This window comes from Notolepis coatsorum (genome assembly GCF_963971535.1).
Source record: "Notolepis coatsorum genome assembly, chromosome: 5".
NCBI lineage: Eukaryota > Metazoa > Chordata > Actinopteri > Aulopiformes > Paralepididae > Notolepis > Notolepis coatsorum.
The window spans coordinates 117281996-117298809 of NC_140169.1; the positions used below are offsets into that span (position 1 = coordinate 117281996).

A 16814-nucleotide genomic window follows, 5' to 3' on the forward strand; every position below is an offset into this window, starting at 1 on the left:
GTCACAAGGTCTGGTGGACTGATAAGGCACACATCAACGTCAGCGGCAAGGGGAGCTGATATGAAGCAACTCACATTGACTACAGAACACAGAGCTGATGGCCATTATCACAGTTCCTTTGATCTTGAATTAGGATGTTTCATTATCAATAAAGATCTCTATCTATCTATAATTGATTGTGCAGGCTTTTCTTTTTTGAGATCATCACCCAGTATAAAGCTAACTCTGATTTACCTTTCATTCATGCCAACATCTATACAGGATGAGGAAGAGGAGGAAGATGAAGATACTAACACTCCTGGAACCTCCACGAGAAACCAAAAGGTAACATACTTCACAGAAAACAGGTGGAGTTCAGAGTTGATCATAGATATGTGTGTCATCATAAGAACCGATGCTAGCCTGCTACCCACATTAAAGGAAGGCAAGGCAACATAGAATAGAATAGAAGTACTTTATTTATCCCAAGGGAAATTCGGCACTACAGATCGCTCACAGTAAACGGTAAACATTTAGGTATTCAGAAACAAAAATAAAGTTGAAAGTTGAAAGAAAGGTTTCAGAAAGTTGAAAGAGCCGCACAGCTGTTGTCAGTGTTGACTATGGGTGTAAAGGTACACGTATCCGTACCGAACTGAACCGTTTCAGTGTGTACCGTACCGTACCGAACGGCTGTGTAGTGTACCGAACGAATACAACGTTATGTTAACCACTAACGACCGCCCACTGGGGGCTGTTTTTCGGGGGCTGTCGATTATTAATTTCAATATAGAATATTCGTTGACAGCCCTACAAGTACAATTCGTTACTGCACACTACATCACCCCTGAGTGGAACATGGAAAGCCAAACTTTCCCCCACTGTACCGAAAACCCGTACCGAACTTAGACTTCAAAACCGAGGTATGTACCGAACCGTGGTTTTTGTGTACCGTTACACCCCTAGTGTTGACAGTTCATGTGTTTGAACGATGTTCAACGTTCCTTATACAGTGTGTCAAAAAGAGGACGGAGAGGCTATTTCTCTCTATAATGCACCATTTACCATTCATATAATAATGAAGTCCTGTTCTGTCTGTGTAGCAACGGCGTCCCACGAAGCGCCAGCTCCGTACCCGTCCGCCGTCCTACGACCCCCAGGCCTGGAGGGGGCGCTGCAAGGAGCTACTGGACCTCCTCTTCCAGTGTGAAGACTCTGAACCCTTCAGAGAGCCCGTGGACCTGCAGGAGTACCCGGTACCTACACAGAATCTAAATCAGAGACACTTTATTCACCCAAATACAATGAAACACGCAGGAGTTCACCTGGCTGGGTGGCAACGGTGCAAAGAGACATATCAGCAGCTTACAGAGTTACAAGAAAAAACATATTGCCAAAGCCAGGTCATTCAAATATGGAAAACGTGGACATTTTTTATTAGCGTTAAATCAATTAAATAAAGACTTTAATAGGTGAAATCAAGATGACAGTGAAACTACTTAACTGAGGAATAGAATATTATTTATCTCTCTCTCTCTCTCTCTCTCTCTCTCTCTCTCTCTCTCTCTCTCTCTCATCCCCCTCTTCTCTACTGCTTGCTCGCCTCTCACTATCGCCCCCATGTGTCTAACCGGTGTCTTGTCACAGGACTACCTGGAGATAGTGGACCAGCCCATGGACTTTGCCACCGTTCGAAAAACACTGACCCAGGGGAAGTTCCAGTCTCCCGTCGAGCTCTGCAACGCCGTGCGCCTCATCTTCAGCAACTCCAAAGCGTACACACCCAGCAAGAAGTCCAGAGTAAGACCAACCCTGCTGGTGACTGATCTAACCCGCCCGCCAGTCTCGAGAGTGTATCTAATAACACGTGTGTCTCGTCAGATCTACAGCATGAGTCTGCGTCTGTCTGCACTGTTCGAGGAGCACGTCAGCTCCATCCTGGCGGACTACAAGGCCATCCACGGCCTGTCGGAGCGGCTGACCAGGCAGAGGACGGACAGACAGACCAAACACACCACGGACAGACAGACACGACACGGCGCAAAGAGGAGGAGGAGGACTAGCGGCAACAACTCCCCCGCCAGCAGCACCGCGTCCAGGTAGGACCAGCTTGACCTCCTGTCACGGGCGGCCAAGGGTGGACGGAGAGGAAAGCCCGTTCACTGTGCGTCACAGGGTGGAACTAGTGTGGGCTCGGTTTTTTATCAAGGGATTTCTTCCAAAACAACAATGAACAGCATTTGAAAAAAATACACTCTTGCAAAATTATTGCTGGCATGAAAGTGAAGCACATTATGATACACCACAAAAGTAAATAGTTAAGACTTATAATAATTAATGCTGTCAATCGATTAAAATATTTAATCTGATTAATCGCATTTAAAAATAAAAATGTATCTACCTTAAACAGATCTTTTTCAAGTTCCAAGTTTTAATACTCTTATCAACATGAGTCAACAAATGCTTTATGCAGCCATTTAACACAAAAGGATGACCCTCATGCATTGCAAATTCAAAACCGAGTGATGCACAAAATAACTTAAAAAGAAAATAATAATTTAAAACAATGAATAAAGTGTGCATGAAATAATAGGGGAAAGAAAACGTTAGGAACTTGTTACATTCACCCACACAAGGGCTGAGTAATCACACACCCCCCTCTCTCTCTCTCACACACACACACTCCCAGCTCTCTTTCTCTCTTGCCCCTTCCTCATCTCTCTCACCCCCCTCTCTCTCTATCTCACACACACACTTCAGAAACAAACATAGTATCAATGAGAGCATCAATAATACACCTGAGTGAAGTCTAGTATAAAAAAAAATTAAATAGAAGAATCTGTAAAAAAAAAATAAAAATTGTTAATCGTGAGTTAAAGAAAATTGTGGCGTTAATAGAATCAGGCGATAACGCGTTAATACCGCGTTAACTTTGACAGCCTTAATAATAATGATTCTAAGGTGGAAATTCTAGAATCCGCATTTTGGCGACATCTATTGGTAATGAGCGGTAATTCTTGTTTTCTATTCTGTTGACTTGCTTTCCATCGTGAAAATTCATGCCAACTACTGAGTCAAGTCTTCTATTCATTCCAAATGAACTGCTATTGCTGCTGGTGATGTAAAACACACATCACCGGACGATTTCCCCAGGAATGTCCTACCAGACACCAGTGTTTAGAGCGAGTTTGGCTCCGGTAGGGCTGAATAATATATTGAATTTGTATTGAGATTGCAATATCTCAATACAAATATGAAAGGAACGTATCCAAGCCATGTCACAAAGATTTAAATATGGAGGCATTTTTTATTCAGTTTTAAAAGACGCACAGCAAACAAGAGAGCACGAGACATGAGTCTAGCAGAAAATATGATACTGAGATTTTGCCATAGGGTCACACTAGCAGGTAAATGTATTACCACAATATACTAATAAAAGTGTTTTTTAATTAATTGATTCTAAACATACAAAGGTCTAAAAAGATTTTGTATAATGCTTTACAGATGTATCAGTTAACCCATAACTATATCTGAACTGGGTTGTTGTGAATCCAACCCGTTCAGCAGGTACATTTAGCACATGTCCCGGTAGGAGGAAGGAATAAGGCGTTTCCAAAGTAAATTATATTTATTTATAATGAACAGGGGAATGAAACCCATAAACACATATTGGCATAAGGGAAGGGAGAACAAAACAGGAATATATAACAAGACAAACCAAAACAAGGCCTGTGGAAACACCTCAGTTACCAACAACAAACAAGGGGACACAAATGAAATACAAGCAACTCCCAGTGTCACAAGACACAATCAAGCCTACATGGTAAACACACCAGCAATACAAAGCAAGGCTACTAAGAATGGGGGGAATAGCAACAATCACACTTACATGGTTAATGAACCAACAAGATGCAACAAGGTTACTGAAGTGTCACCAACCGAACCCAGTCCCACAGCAGTGGCAATAAGGCATAATAATAACGCAACATACAATCCCCACAGTTTAGTGGTAAGGGCAAAAGCATCTCAGGTTTTATCCACCCACCCCTTAATGAGTGATTACCTTCAGCTTCTTCTTCTTCGTGTGAATTTCCGGCAGACTAGACACCTTTCGGCGTATTGCTGCCTAACTGTTCAATCTTCAAGTTCACTTCTCCTTCTACTCTACCGCCATCTACTGGAATCCTTCATCCCCCACATTGTCCAATGGCGTGCAGCTAACGCTGCTTCCTCCTGACTGAATCCCCCTCCGCGAGACACGCTTCGCCTCCCGTGGCCTGACCCTGGACTACTCGATCACTCACACCCCCCTTCTTCTACTTGATCAGCCACCCTCTTTAACTCCCTTTTTTTTTTCTGATCCACTTTTTCTCCCATTTTCTATATTTTCTCCCATCCCAATTTTTTCGTATCATCCAATTCAACCCTCCCCTGTCACGGACGCTGTTTCTTGCCTCCCACAAGCCGGCTGCAATGTGGACTAAGTCATACATAGCACAAGTCCCCTCCGGTACTTGAGGTAACAGCAGTCGCATCTTTTCACCTGCGCAGCTCGATCTCTCAGTGGCGAGGAGTAACGCGTGGGAGGCTCACGCTGCCCCTGACACTTCCTGATTCTACTGCGCAGGCGCACCAACCGACCTGTAGGAGTCGCTGTCCACAACGCCCGATCCCCACCCATCAGTTTCCCACCCCCTAATACGGCCAATGTGTATTAGTACGGACGACCAGCTAAACTGAAAGCAAATGTGGAGCGCTGGGCTGGAACTGACGAGCCCAGCGTCTCCAGCATTTTGTGGCGAGTGCCTTGCCCACTACGCCACGTAGCCGCCCTTCTCTTTAACTCCCTTATAACATCCTCCACTGTCAACCCCTTCATTCGCAAGTGTCCCACTGCTGCTTGAACTATCAACCTGGTCCTATCTGTCCTACCGCTAACCGTCGCTGTTGTAATCACTACTCCTGCCACAAAGGCCACTATATCCAACTTCTCCCCCCACACCCTCTCTTTCTCCTCCTGAACTTCCTCCACTGATAGATGCCCTTTCCTAAAACCCTGTTCCCTATCTTGCCTTCCCTGATCCTCCTGCACTATCCTTACTGCCAACTGCCAACTGCCCTTCTCTAAACCCCTGTCCTTTGTCTTGCTTCCCCTGTCCTACCTTCCTAGCTGCCTCTGCATATGAAATCCTACCTTCCCTTCTCACCTGCTGGACCACTACCTCTCGTTTCACCGCCTCACAACCCCAATACGCTACACTATGCTTCCCACCACAACTACAACACCTCGGCTCCACCCCCTGGTCACAATCCCCATACTCATGCTCCCCACTACATCTAGCACATCTCTGCCCCTTCCTACACAACCTAGCTATATGTCCAAACTCCTGGCACCTGTAACACCTCAACGGTTTCGGCACAAACTCCCTAACCCTATATGCCATATACCCTAAAAATACCTCTTTCGGACTAACCTCACCCTCAAACTGAATAACTATCGTCCCTGTCTCCTCCTTCTCTGCACCTCTCTTCATCCTTTCTACACTCAAAACTTTCCCATTACGTTCGTTACTCCTCAAATCTCCTAACAACTGTTCTTCACTAACCTTAATTGGAATTCCACTAATCACCCCCTTGCAACCACCATCCCTTTTCTCCCCTACTATCACTACTCTACAGATATTCACTTTGCCAATGCTCTTCATTTCCCTTGCCCTCTCTACCTGCACTACACTTACACACCCTATAAACAAGTTCCCATCCCCCAACACCTTTCCGTACCTTACCTCTCCTAACTGCGCTTTAATGAGCTTTGACAGCTGTCTCGGCTCTATATCCCTAACTCCGTCTTCTCCCTCAAATCGCACCACTACATTCAACCCTACAAAACCCTTTCCTCTACCCTCATCCTCTGACCCACTCATGCTATCTCCCCTCTCTTTCTTCCTCTTACTCCCCTTCCCCTCACTTTCCCTACTCTTCTTCCCCACCTCTTTCCACCCTTCTCCCCCACTCTCTTCCCCACTACACTCCATACTGTCCCCACCCGGCCCCTTCCCTTTGTCATGGCCATTCTTATCCCTATCGCCATCTTCCTCGCCCATCTCACACCATTTACTTCCATCCACGATCCTCCCCTGGACGGCCCCTCACAGGCCGGGGCCACCAATTGCGAGTTTTCCCCTGTTCCTGCTCTCTCAAAACTACACTTTCCGCCTTCCCCCACCGACCACTACTCCCACACCTGTCTTCGCTGCACAGTTCCGACGGACGCAGACGCCGCCACTCGGCGCACCTCTCCAAATCCATCCTCCCACATGAACAATCCAAACTTCCGTCTTCGTACTCGTCTCCCCACAACAGCCGCCCCCCAGAAATCCACGGTCTTCCTGACATGCTCTACAGCTAACTGTTTGTCCACATGTCCCCCTCACAAGCTCCATGTAACGCGGGACCTTTACACGCTCTGATTACCTTCAGCTGTCGTCATCATAGAATAATCAGAAGACTCTACAGGAAGGGGCGGGCCGTACCTGAGAAGGGGAAACAGAAAAGGGGGTTTATTATTAAGGTGAACACAGCACCATACTATATACAAACACAACAAGGAGGATGACCAACCTACCTACGTCACAATCTGAAATTACCTAGTGCTACAATAGATCTGTCAAGTGTTGTCGTCATTTAAAAAAAATTATATAAATAAATTAAATAATAATAAAACACGTTGAAGCTCTGGCTCTTTTTCACCTATGGTGAAAACTTGTGTTTTCCTTTCCTGTTTACCAGTAACGTTGTCCTTTTACAGTCTAGTTGGTGTGAGAGGGATGACGTTTTAGTTCAGAAGGATTTGTTAACAAGCCTGTCTTTAAGAGACACATTACTGAAACACTAAAGAAGCGGATGTCGCAATTTGATTACGCCCCCACCACGAGAATGCACTGAAGCTGGTGACTTCAGGGAGTCTGTGCTGGAATGCTATCAAAGAGAGAAGTCGATAATATAAGACCTCATTCAAGAGCATGTGTGTGAACCACAGACACAAAGCTAAGGACCATCTCTTAACACTTTAATCGCCGGAAACGCCGAAACTTGTCATTGCCCGCCATGCTCATTCTGCCGAAGATGCCGTAACATGTCTTTGATATCAATATTTCAAAAATCTGTGATCGAAATCATATTTCTCTCCCGGGGACCTGAGATATACTGCTGAGCTCCACTCAACTCTCTAACGGTTCAAGAGCGCCATCTGGTGGCCGATCGGCAGATCGCCCAACAGGAAGTCATGTGGATGAAGTGGTGCTCACCCATATTTCGTCCGGGCACTCGCTATCATTAGCAGGACTCCATCTTGACACAGTGAACACCGATCGGTGCACATAACTCGATAAACAACATGATTTGGACGTATATACTATTATACAACCTGGAAATGGATCGGATATTTCGACATCCCATAATAGAAAAAAATCTATTCCACGCTCATCCCCCAACCGCGCGAGGAAGATACGGTGAGTTTCAGCATTATTTTCTAATGTCTGCTATACTAACTACCAAACTGTATTTGATCATCAATATAATGCATTTGGGGCTATAAATCAAGTTCTGGAGAAAGCTGCAGAAAACGATAAAAACATACTTATACTTTAGACCGTATTTTAGTATGAATATGTGAATGAAAAAGTATAACGTTGCTACACCCTGAACAATAGATATAGGACATTGAATGGGCCATAATAATGTCAATTTAGCAATACAATTTAAAAAGTTATAGCCCTGCAAAGAAGGGGAACTTCTCCATAGACAAATAGAGCTGGTTAGGGATGGTAAATTATGAATTTAACCATGGCGATCAAAGTGTTAATAGCACATTCATTTTGCCCTAGCCACGGCTGGGAAATTCCCATTTATATAAAAAAAAAAATTATAAATAAAAAGACACACATGAGAGGTCTATGGTGCACTGTTGGCTTGTGTGTAAATGATTATTCTGCTCTTCCCTATGCCCCCCCCCCCCCCTCTCCTCTCCCATAGCCCGGACAGGAAGCGGCGCGTCTCTTCCAGGGCGGCCAGCAGAAAGGAGGCCTCTCCAGCCCCGGCACGACCCCCCTCCCTCAGACAGAGCCTCCCCGTCAGACACTCCCCCCCCCAGCTCCTCAACGGGAGGGCGGACACGCAGGCCGCGGGGCGAACACGCAGCACCGCACGCCACGCCACACACTCCCCGCCCCCCTCCTCCTCCTCCTCCTCACACACCCCTGCAGGCAACGCACACAGCACAGCAGGTGAGAACCCACGGATGCTTACTCATACACACACAAGTGTGGCTGAGAGCAGGGTGTGATTTGCCGGGAGGAGGAGTGAGGGGGACTTCACTACCTTTTGCTTTTCACGTCTTTACCTCTGGCCGTTAATGTCTTATCATTGGTGGGGATAGGATTTATACTTCTGGTCATCTAGATTATCATTCATTCAAGCATTGGATTACACCAGCATCTCCCTGCTTGCCAACTTTCGCTCTTGCTGGGACAGAGAGACCCACTATTGGCTACTGCAAGTTATGTTGTTGTGTGCAGTTTGAGTACAGCCTGGTTCTTTGTTCCATTGGCCTCTGTGCTACAGCTGAAGATGCGTTCTATGGCATCAAAGGGAAGCGGTGGAGTTGAGAGCGACTGTGAAGTTGTGGACTACTGCATGATGTCGATCTCGTACGCGTCTTCCTAAGCGTCCCTGTCACACATGCCTTTGTGGAGAGGCTGCTCTCCGGCATGGCCTGTGTGTGAACGGACCAAAAAGATCAACGTATCTTTCTGGTCCGTGGATCTTGTGAAGAGCGAGATTCAAATCGAAGCTAATTTCTGTCGGACATGCCAAGAGTTTCATGAAAATCCAGCAAAAGCGTCACAATCGAGCAAAACATTCCTCAAAAAGTCTATTATGGCGTCCTGCAATCCTACTTTCTCCATGGTGCTGAAAACGTTGTCTTGGATTTACCAACGTTGTGTTCTGGGAGTGGTAACATTGAGGCGCCCAGTAATAATGATTAACCCTTTCACTGCCACGCTACAGAAGGGTTAACCCTTTCACTGCCACACAACAGCGGGTTAACCCTTTCACTACCACACTACAGACGGTTAGTGGTACAGCTGTGGTAGTGAAAGGGTTAAGACATCATTCCTATTCTGCGGTTCCTGCTGCTTAGCTATTTGGTCTATTTGACCTACATAGCTTTTGAGAAATTAGTTAATTGATTGAAATGCTTATATTTAGATCAAATGCTTTATAAATTATGTAAACTATATTCTTACATATTGTATTATTACTTACGCAAAAGAAAATATGAAAAGGGAGCAGCAAACCATTGCATTATATTTCATAAAGCATCTGTTTGAAAGTAAAACAGTCTGATAAGAAACGTTAATTTAATCTCTTTGCAAGTGCTTGAGGGCAAATTCCTCAATTTAGAAAAATGCAAAGAAACAATCAAGCTAAACAGAAAATGACCCCCCTTTTTTTTATTATTATTATTATTATTTCTTTGTATTATTATTTATTTTCTTTCTTTTTATACAGTTAGGGTTTTTTTCTGCTTATTACTAGAAGTTGACTACTTGTGCTGTATTGGTATTTTAATCCCTCAGGTGAAGAACCATATAAGTCTGTAGATAAATACCTAATTATCTATATTTGTATCTATAAGAAAATAATTGTGTTGTGTACAATCATAGTTAAAATGCATCATAGTCAAGTACTTTCACGTGATGTATTAAATTCACACTCCAAGTGATATGATGTCATAAGTGACATACCATATGGTTCTGTGTCTCGAGGGTTCATTTAGAATTGCTTCTAAAAGGTAAACCTCTGGTTAACTTCCCTGTCATCAGAGCCTTCCACTCGCTCCCTGCGGGCTCAGAGCTCTCCGGCGGCCCGTGAACAGCCGTCACTCTCCGCGCCCGACAGCGCCAGCGGGGGCAGTACCCGGAGGAAACTCAGGACCCCTGTACGACATACACCAGGTATAAAAAAAATTATAATAAAAAAGGTCAATGCCTGAGCGAAACGGACATCTAGATATGTGAAACTGGATTATTTTGATTCAAATTGTATTTTATTTAACCTTATTTAACCAGGCAGGTCAATTAAGAACAAATTCCTATTTACAATGACGGCCTGGCGAGAGGACAAAAGGGCCGTTCCAAGGATAATAGGGAAAAGGGGACAGAAATTAATTAATTAATAAACAAAAATGGGAATGAATTAAAACTCACACCAAACAAACAACCAAATATAATTACGGTACAAGGTATGTAAAACATGAAGCAGAACAGACAATTTACATGTAAGTTTGGGTGACAGTTGCAGGTGTGTGTGTGTGTAAACAACTCTAGATAGATAGAGCAAATTGGAAGTAGGATTGGCCAAAGGAAGTGTTAACACAGGGAACATCTAGCGAGATATGGAAAACAGCTATGGTGGTATAGGGAGTAGATGACAATTTTTGTTATTTTGAATGTTTATTGTAATGACTACTGTCAGTCCTCTAAACTGAGACGTTGTAATTGATGTACTTTCTTTCTGTCGTTCTCTCCCTCCAGTCTCTCCTTCCAGTCCATCGCCTCAGAGCACAGCTCATCTGAATGGCCACAGTGGTCACGTGACCCCGGGCGCAGGGAGGAGGGGTGACAGTAGTCACGTGACCCCGGGCGCAGGGAGGAGGGGTGACAGTGGTCACGTGACCCCGGGCGCAGGGAGGAGGGGTGACAGTAGTCACGTGACCCCGGGCATGGGGAGGAGGGGTGACAGTGGTCACGTGACCCCGGGCATGGGGAAGAGGGGTGACAGTGGTCACGTGACCCCGGGCACGGGGAGGAGGGGTGACAGTAGTCACGTGACCCCAGGCGTGGGGAGGAGGGGTGACAGTAGTCACGTGACCGCGGGGAGGAGGGGCGACAGTGGTCACATGACCACAGGCGCAGGGAGGAGGGGCGACAGTGGTCACATGACCACAGGCGCAGGGAGGAGGGGCGACAGTGGTCACGTGACCGCGGGGAGGAGGGGTGACAGTGGTCACGTGACCCCGGGCGCGGGGAGGAGGGGCGACAGTGGTCACGTGACCCTGGGCGCGGGGAGGAGGGGTGACAGTGGTCACGTGACCCCGGGCGCGGGGAGGAGGGGCGACAGTGGTCACGTGACCCCGGGCGCAAGGAGGAGGGGCGACAGTGGTCACGTGACCCCGGGCGCAGGGAGGAGGGGCGACAGTGGTCACGTGACCCCGGGCATGGGGAGGAGGGGTGACAGTAGTCACGTGACCCCGGGCGCAGGGAGGAGGGGTGACAGTGGTCACGTGACCCCGGGCGCGGGGAGGAGGGGCGAAAGTGGTCACGTGACCCCGGGCGCGGGGAGGAGGGGCGACAGTGGTCACGTGACCCCGGGCGCGGGGAGGAGGGGCGACAGTGGTCACGTGACCCCGGGCGCGGGGAGGAGGGGCGAAAGTGGTCACGTGACCCCAGGCGTGGGGAGGAGGGGCCGGAGACCCAGGGCCGACCGACCGGCGACCCCTCCGCCAGAGGTCACGACCCCGGTGAGCTCCCCCCGGCCCCGAGGTCGCCCCCCCAGCAAAAAGAGAGGGAGGAAGAGCAAACAGGAACTGGAGGAGATGAGGAGGCGGGGCCACAACGAGAGCTCCGCCCCCGAGGACGAGCTGGACCATTCGACAGGTGACGAAGGCGGGACGTCTTCTGCGCAGGAGGCGGCGATGCTGTCGGACTCCGCCACCACGTCAACGCCCAAGCGAGGGCGAGGGCGGCCCCGATTGGTGAGGACTGAGGAAACCCCTCCCCCGGCTGAGTTGTCGGATCCCTCCCCCTCCCCGCTGAGGAGGAGGAGCAGTAGGCGGATCCATGAGGAGTTCACGCCACCTTCCCAGACGACTCCTCCCCACTCCCACCGGAGAGGGACTCCAAAGGAGGAGGAGGAGGAGGAGGAGGAGGAGGAGGAGGGGGGGGAGGAGGGGGAGGATGCGGGGGCATCGATGCGCACACGTAACCAGGGGCGCCGCTCGGCCTATTACATAGAGGAGGACTCGGAGGAGGAGCAGAGACAGCTGCTGTTTGAGGACTCGTCAATCAACTTTGGTACCTCCTCCAAGGGGCGTGTCCGCAAGCTCACGGAGAAGGCCAAGGCCAACCTTATCGGCTGGTAACCAAGACAACGGAGCAGAGAGACAGACGGGAATAAAGAAGGAGAGATTTGACTGGGCTGGTTACCTTGACACCACACAGAGAACTCAGAAGAGAGAGAGAGACAGAGATGCTGTTTGGAATAAGTAGTGAGAGATTGGGTTAGAGATGTTATGCTTGGTGTATTTCCGTGTGTGTGTGTGTGTTTACATGTACGTATGTGTGTATGAGTAGCGTGTGTGTGTGTGTGTGTGTGTGTATGTGTGTGTGTGTGTGTGTGTGTGTGTGTGTGTGTGTGTGTGTGTGTGCGTGCGTGCGTGCGTGCGTGCGTGCGTGCGTGCGTGCGTGCGTGCGTGCGTGTGTGTGTGTCTGTGTGTGGGGGGGGTGTCGCTAGTCCAGCTGCTGCTATTGAAAGCTGTGGCTACAGAGAGACACAATGGTGCAGGGGCCTCCCTTACCCTCTCCTTTCACAGCTCCTCCTCCTCCTCCTCCCCCTCCTCCTCCTAGTATCTTGCCACAGCACCTGATGGCTGTTTGAGGAGATCACCAGTTGGTTCGTTCTCACTCCTCCCATCCCACTGATCCATGTTGGATCCCACAGGCACTTAGACGACTCCTCTCTGGAAGGCTCCCTGTGACTCCCTCCTGTCCATTCTCCACTCTCCATCTGGCCTTTGTACACTGTCTACATGGGCAAAATACTAGCTGAACACAATTGAAATACTTGAAAAAAAGAAACACATTAGTTGCACTTGATGCATCGTCTCTTAAATGATGACTTCTCCATCTTTTTGAGGCTTTTCAGTGTCGGGGAAGGCACATCAAGCGCACTTCAAGTACTTCAATTCCATATTCAAGCGTTATGTTTGCCCGCGACAGCGCTGTGTGGCGAGAAAAGATGTGCGCCACACGTTCAACGCTCGGACCACCTAACAAGTCTTCTCTTCCTCTCCTCTACGTCCCGGTGTCCCTTTTTCTTTTATATACTCTGCTTTTGTAAGATTTGTATGCGATCGTTGCCCCCACATCACCCCGCCCCCGCAAGTCTTACTACATGTTGGCACAGCCCCGTCTGGGCCGAGCGGGTCGGCTGTGTGCTGAAATACCAAATGGGAGGTGGGTGGGTACTGTAGATTTTGTAGATGTTATTTACTTTTTTTTTTTTTTTTTTTTTTTTTACGTTTCTGTGTCTGCATGCCAACGAGAGAGAGATTGTGTGTGTGTGTGTGTGTGTGTGTGTGTGTGTGTGTGTGTGTGTGTGTGTGTGTGTGTGTGTGTAAATATATCCTTTACTTTGAAACGTTTTACTGTGAGGAAGAGGAGCAAAGAATGCATGGGTTGAAGAAGGATCATATTTTGTATGTATGGAAAGACAAAAAAAACGAAAACGTTCAGTGAGTCCTGATCATTAGCAATACCATGTGCCTTTCTGTCTCGTTCGGGTGTGGGTGCGTAAACGTATGTGCATGTCTGTGACAATGTGTGCAAGTGAAACGAGTGATTGATTGATTGGTTCGACCAATGGCGTTTGCTTTTGTGTTTCAATACAGTTTGAGTGTACGTCAGTCACTTTCAGCGTACAAACAGTGGCATACGGTTTGATCGTTGTAAAATCTCTCAAAGAAATGTATTTATAACAGTTCAAAGAAGAAGAAGAAAAAAAGTTTTACCGATGTTATAAACACACCAATATTCATCGTCAATATATTATCCAACTATAACCAACATATTGTGAGTTTGAACCTAAGGTACAGCGAGATGGAGCTTTGGGTGTCTAGCTTTGAGGCACACCTACCACAGGTTGCAGTCGTAGGGAGTAACCCTGTATATTTTAATAATCTAATTGTTAACAGATGGAGAAAAAAAAATCTAAATGTTTATGAGATGTTTTTACAGTGACCACACACACACACGCCGTTCTGCCGTGCATGTTCTAGCACTTTTCTCACGCCTGACCGGATCGAGCCAGATCAAACTGGGTCGGACTGGATTTGGACTGAAACCGTGGAGGTGGTCCAGAGAGAGAGACACACAGGCCTTTATATTCTTTAGTTTTGATTGTGTGCCTTGGCTATTCTGGCATTCTGGATCCCCCGGGTTTCTCTTTGGGCCACTTTGGACTTCCTGGTTCTGTTAAGTCACTGGGCTCAGGGGGGATTGGACTCCTTGGACTGGACCGGGCCTGATTGGCTTCTTCAGAGGGCTGATGGAGAGAGACAACAGCGATATGTTCTGATGTAGAAACGCATTGTATCGCTCTCTCTTACACACACACACACGTCTTGATGATCTGAGTGCATAAAGATGGCGGCCTCCCAGGTTGACGTCATCGCCGGTGTCTACCTGTCCCACAGGCCAGGTTCCCTTTGGATGGAAAACCCAGAAATGTTATGGAATTTGACATTTGTGTTTCTCAAGTGTGAAAAAGTAATGGAGGAATATTCAAATTTGGGGGGGGGGGGGGGGGTCATGAAAATATGTGTATTTTAATTATGTTTGACTGGTCATGTGTTTTTTGATGACAAGCTGGGCTAATGGTAGGTTAGAACGACTAATAAGATAAATAACAAAATTCCCTGATTATATACAGTGAGTCGCAAGTGAGAGTTATATTTGACCAAATTGACCAGATTCCCAACCGGAGCATGATGTAAGAGCAAAAGGGTGAATATGGTCAATGAGACCTGGGACATTTTAATCAGCTGTAAGTAACATTTGAAAATAGATGATAACAAATATTGATCACGGAAATTGTGTATATATTCCATGTAAAAGTCATGGTATTTGATAAGCAAGATAAAACGAATGCATAAGAACCCGACAAACACTGGATGTGAGATAAGACCACAATGATCACAAGACATCAAACCAGGAAGTCGCCATCACTTAACCTGGTCCATTCATGTATCTTTACTGTCGCATATTATTCATTGTCTCTTATCTTTTTTTTGTATGTTTATGGGGTTTTATTAATGCCAAATTTTGTCTTTGGGCACTGAAGTGTAGAACATGGCTTTTGGATGTTTTTTGTGTGTGTTTTATTCCTCCCCCGAACCGTTTCTTCTGTCCCCTTCAGTATGTCGAGGTACCTTAACCCAGACAAGGTACCTTTAATTAACCTAGACAACACGTTTAGTCCCAGTATCAATCCCCTGCCACGTACAGACCATATTACTGCGGTAAATCTGGGGGTTGAGTTATATTGTGCTGGAACAGTCTTCTGTACTCTGTACCTATGCTGCTGATATGTTAACGCAATATATGACGTGAAATTAAACAGAATATCCCAGTTCCCCCAAAAGCTTCTTAGCACCGAGATCAACACGGTGTCATTCTGAGTCAATGGGCTAAGAAGATCTTTAGTGCTGAGATCATCCCTAACTCCAATGACCCAGGTGCTGAGGTGCTCATAGGGACCTGAGACCCAGGGGCCTTTCTACACAGGGGGGGGGGGGGGGGGCAAGTAAATTCTTGTATTCCTCTTTTTTATTTCCCTCTGTCCCTCCCCTACATTTCAAATGTCTTAAAATTGGGAGTGCTGATTTTGATCAGGTCCCTTTGACTTATCACAGTAATTGTGATCCGAAAGCATCACCCCTCCAGTGATCCAATCTGAAGAATTAAATGATTGGCTCCGAGGGCGACATGGCAGTAATGATGAAATCCCATTGAAACACGCACAGCTTCACGTCCTTCCATTCATGCCCCGTGGTAGACAGAATCACCTCGTTGTGTTTGGGACGGCGACATGATCAGATAATCAAAACATCTGTGAGATTAATCATCTTCAGAGAGTAGTGTAGTAGAACTTTGAATCGGACAGTGACACTAGACGGGGGTTTAAAGACCATAACTGATCTCCAGTCAGTCGGCATCTCTACACGGAGACACTTGATGATGACGGGGCTTTAAAACTGATCTCCAGTCAGTCAGCATCTCTGACGGGGCCCTCGGCTATACATTTCTCTGAGCTTGTTGTACCTGAACGTGTGTGTAATGTGTCACAGAGTTGTGGTGTGGTGTGACCTATGACTGGGATGGGGGTCGGCAGGGGGCCAAAGGTGAAAGGTCATGGTGTGTGTGTGTGAGAGAGAAGTGGCTGCATGCGAGCCACACGTTGGGTTTGGGGTACGGGGGGGGGGTCTGTACTTTGTTTCACAGGAATGGACTGAAGGGGTTGTCTTTGTTAGTTTGGATACTTTTATATATAAAAAGAATTAATGCAAAAAAGAAGCATAACGCTAGAATGTATGTGTAGGGGAGTACAGTCTGCTGTCCTGTTAGTTCATACTGATATTTTAAGGAAATAAAACAGTTGTGTTTCCATATCTGCTTTCTCTCTTGGTTTCTGTTCCTTTTTTTGTCAATGCAGACCTCTACAGCGTTTGCAGCCTTTTGTTTGGTGGTCTTCTTTCTTCTAGACTAGAAAAGATAACGGAAATGTGAATTGAAACTGACCCAACATTGATGAGGGTGGAATGAGATATAATGTATGTGGGGAAACACTGCCACCCTGTGTTGATGATGCGCTGGCGTGGTGTTTGTAGCTAAAGAACGTCCGCGACCGCTCAGCTGTCCCTGACGTGGCGAGGCGAGAGAGGTCTGCTGGTTTCTCGTGGGCTGCAATGATTGGGCAAATGGAATGATTTTGGC

General features: G+C 47.0%; 1 protein-coding gene across 1 annotated transcript in view; it reads left to right on the forward strand.

Annotated features, from left to right (window-relative positions):
• LOC311228319 (PH-interacting protein-like) overlaps positions 1-13302 on the forward strand; it is a gene marked incomplete at its 5' end in the record, with an annotated part of 100949 nt that extends 87647 nt beyond the window's left edge. Inside the window, 7 exon segments of the mRNA XM_084314228.1 lie at positions 262-324; positions 1083-1235; positions 1627-1779; positions 1861-2078; positions 8014-8264; positions 9867-9998; positions 10578-13302. Of these exon segments, the coding sequence (XP_084170354.1) occupies positions 262-324; positions 1083-1235; positions 1627-1779; positions 1861-2078; positions 8014-8264; positions 9867-9998; positions 10578-12184 (2577 nt within the window). The 3' untranslated portion in view covers positions 12185-13302.
• Between the last annotated feature and the right edge of the window lie 3512 nt (positions 13303-16814).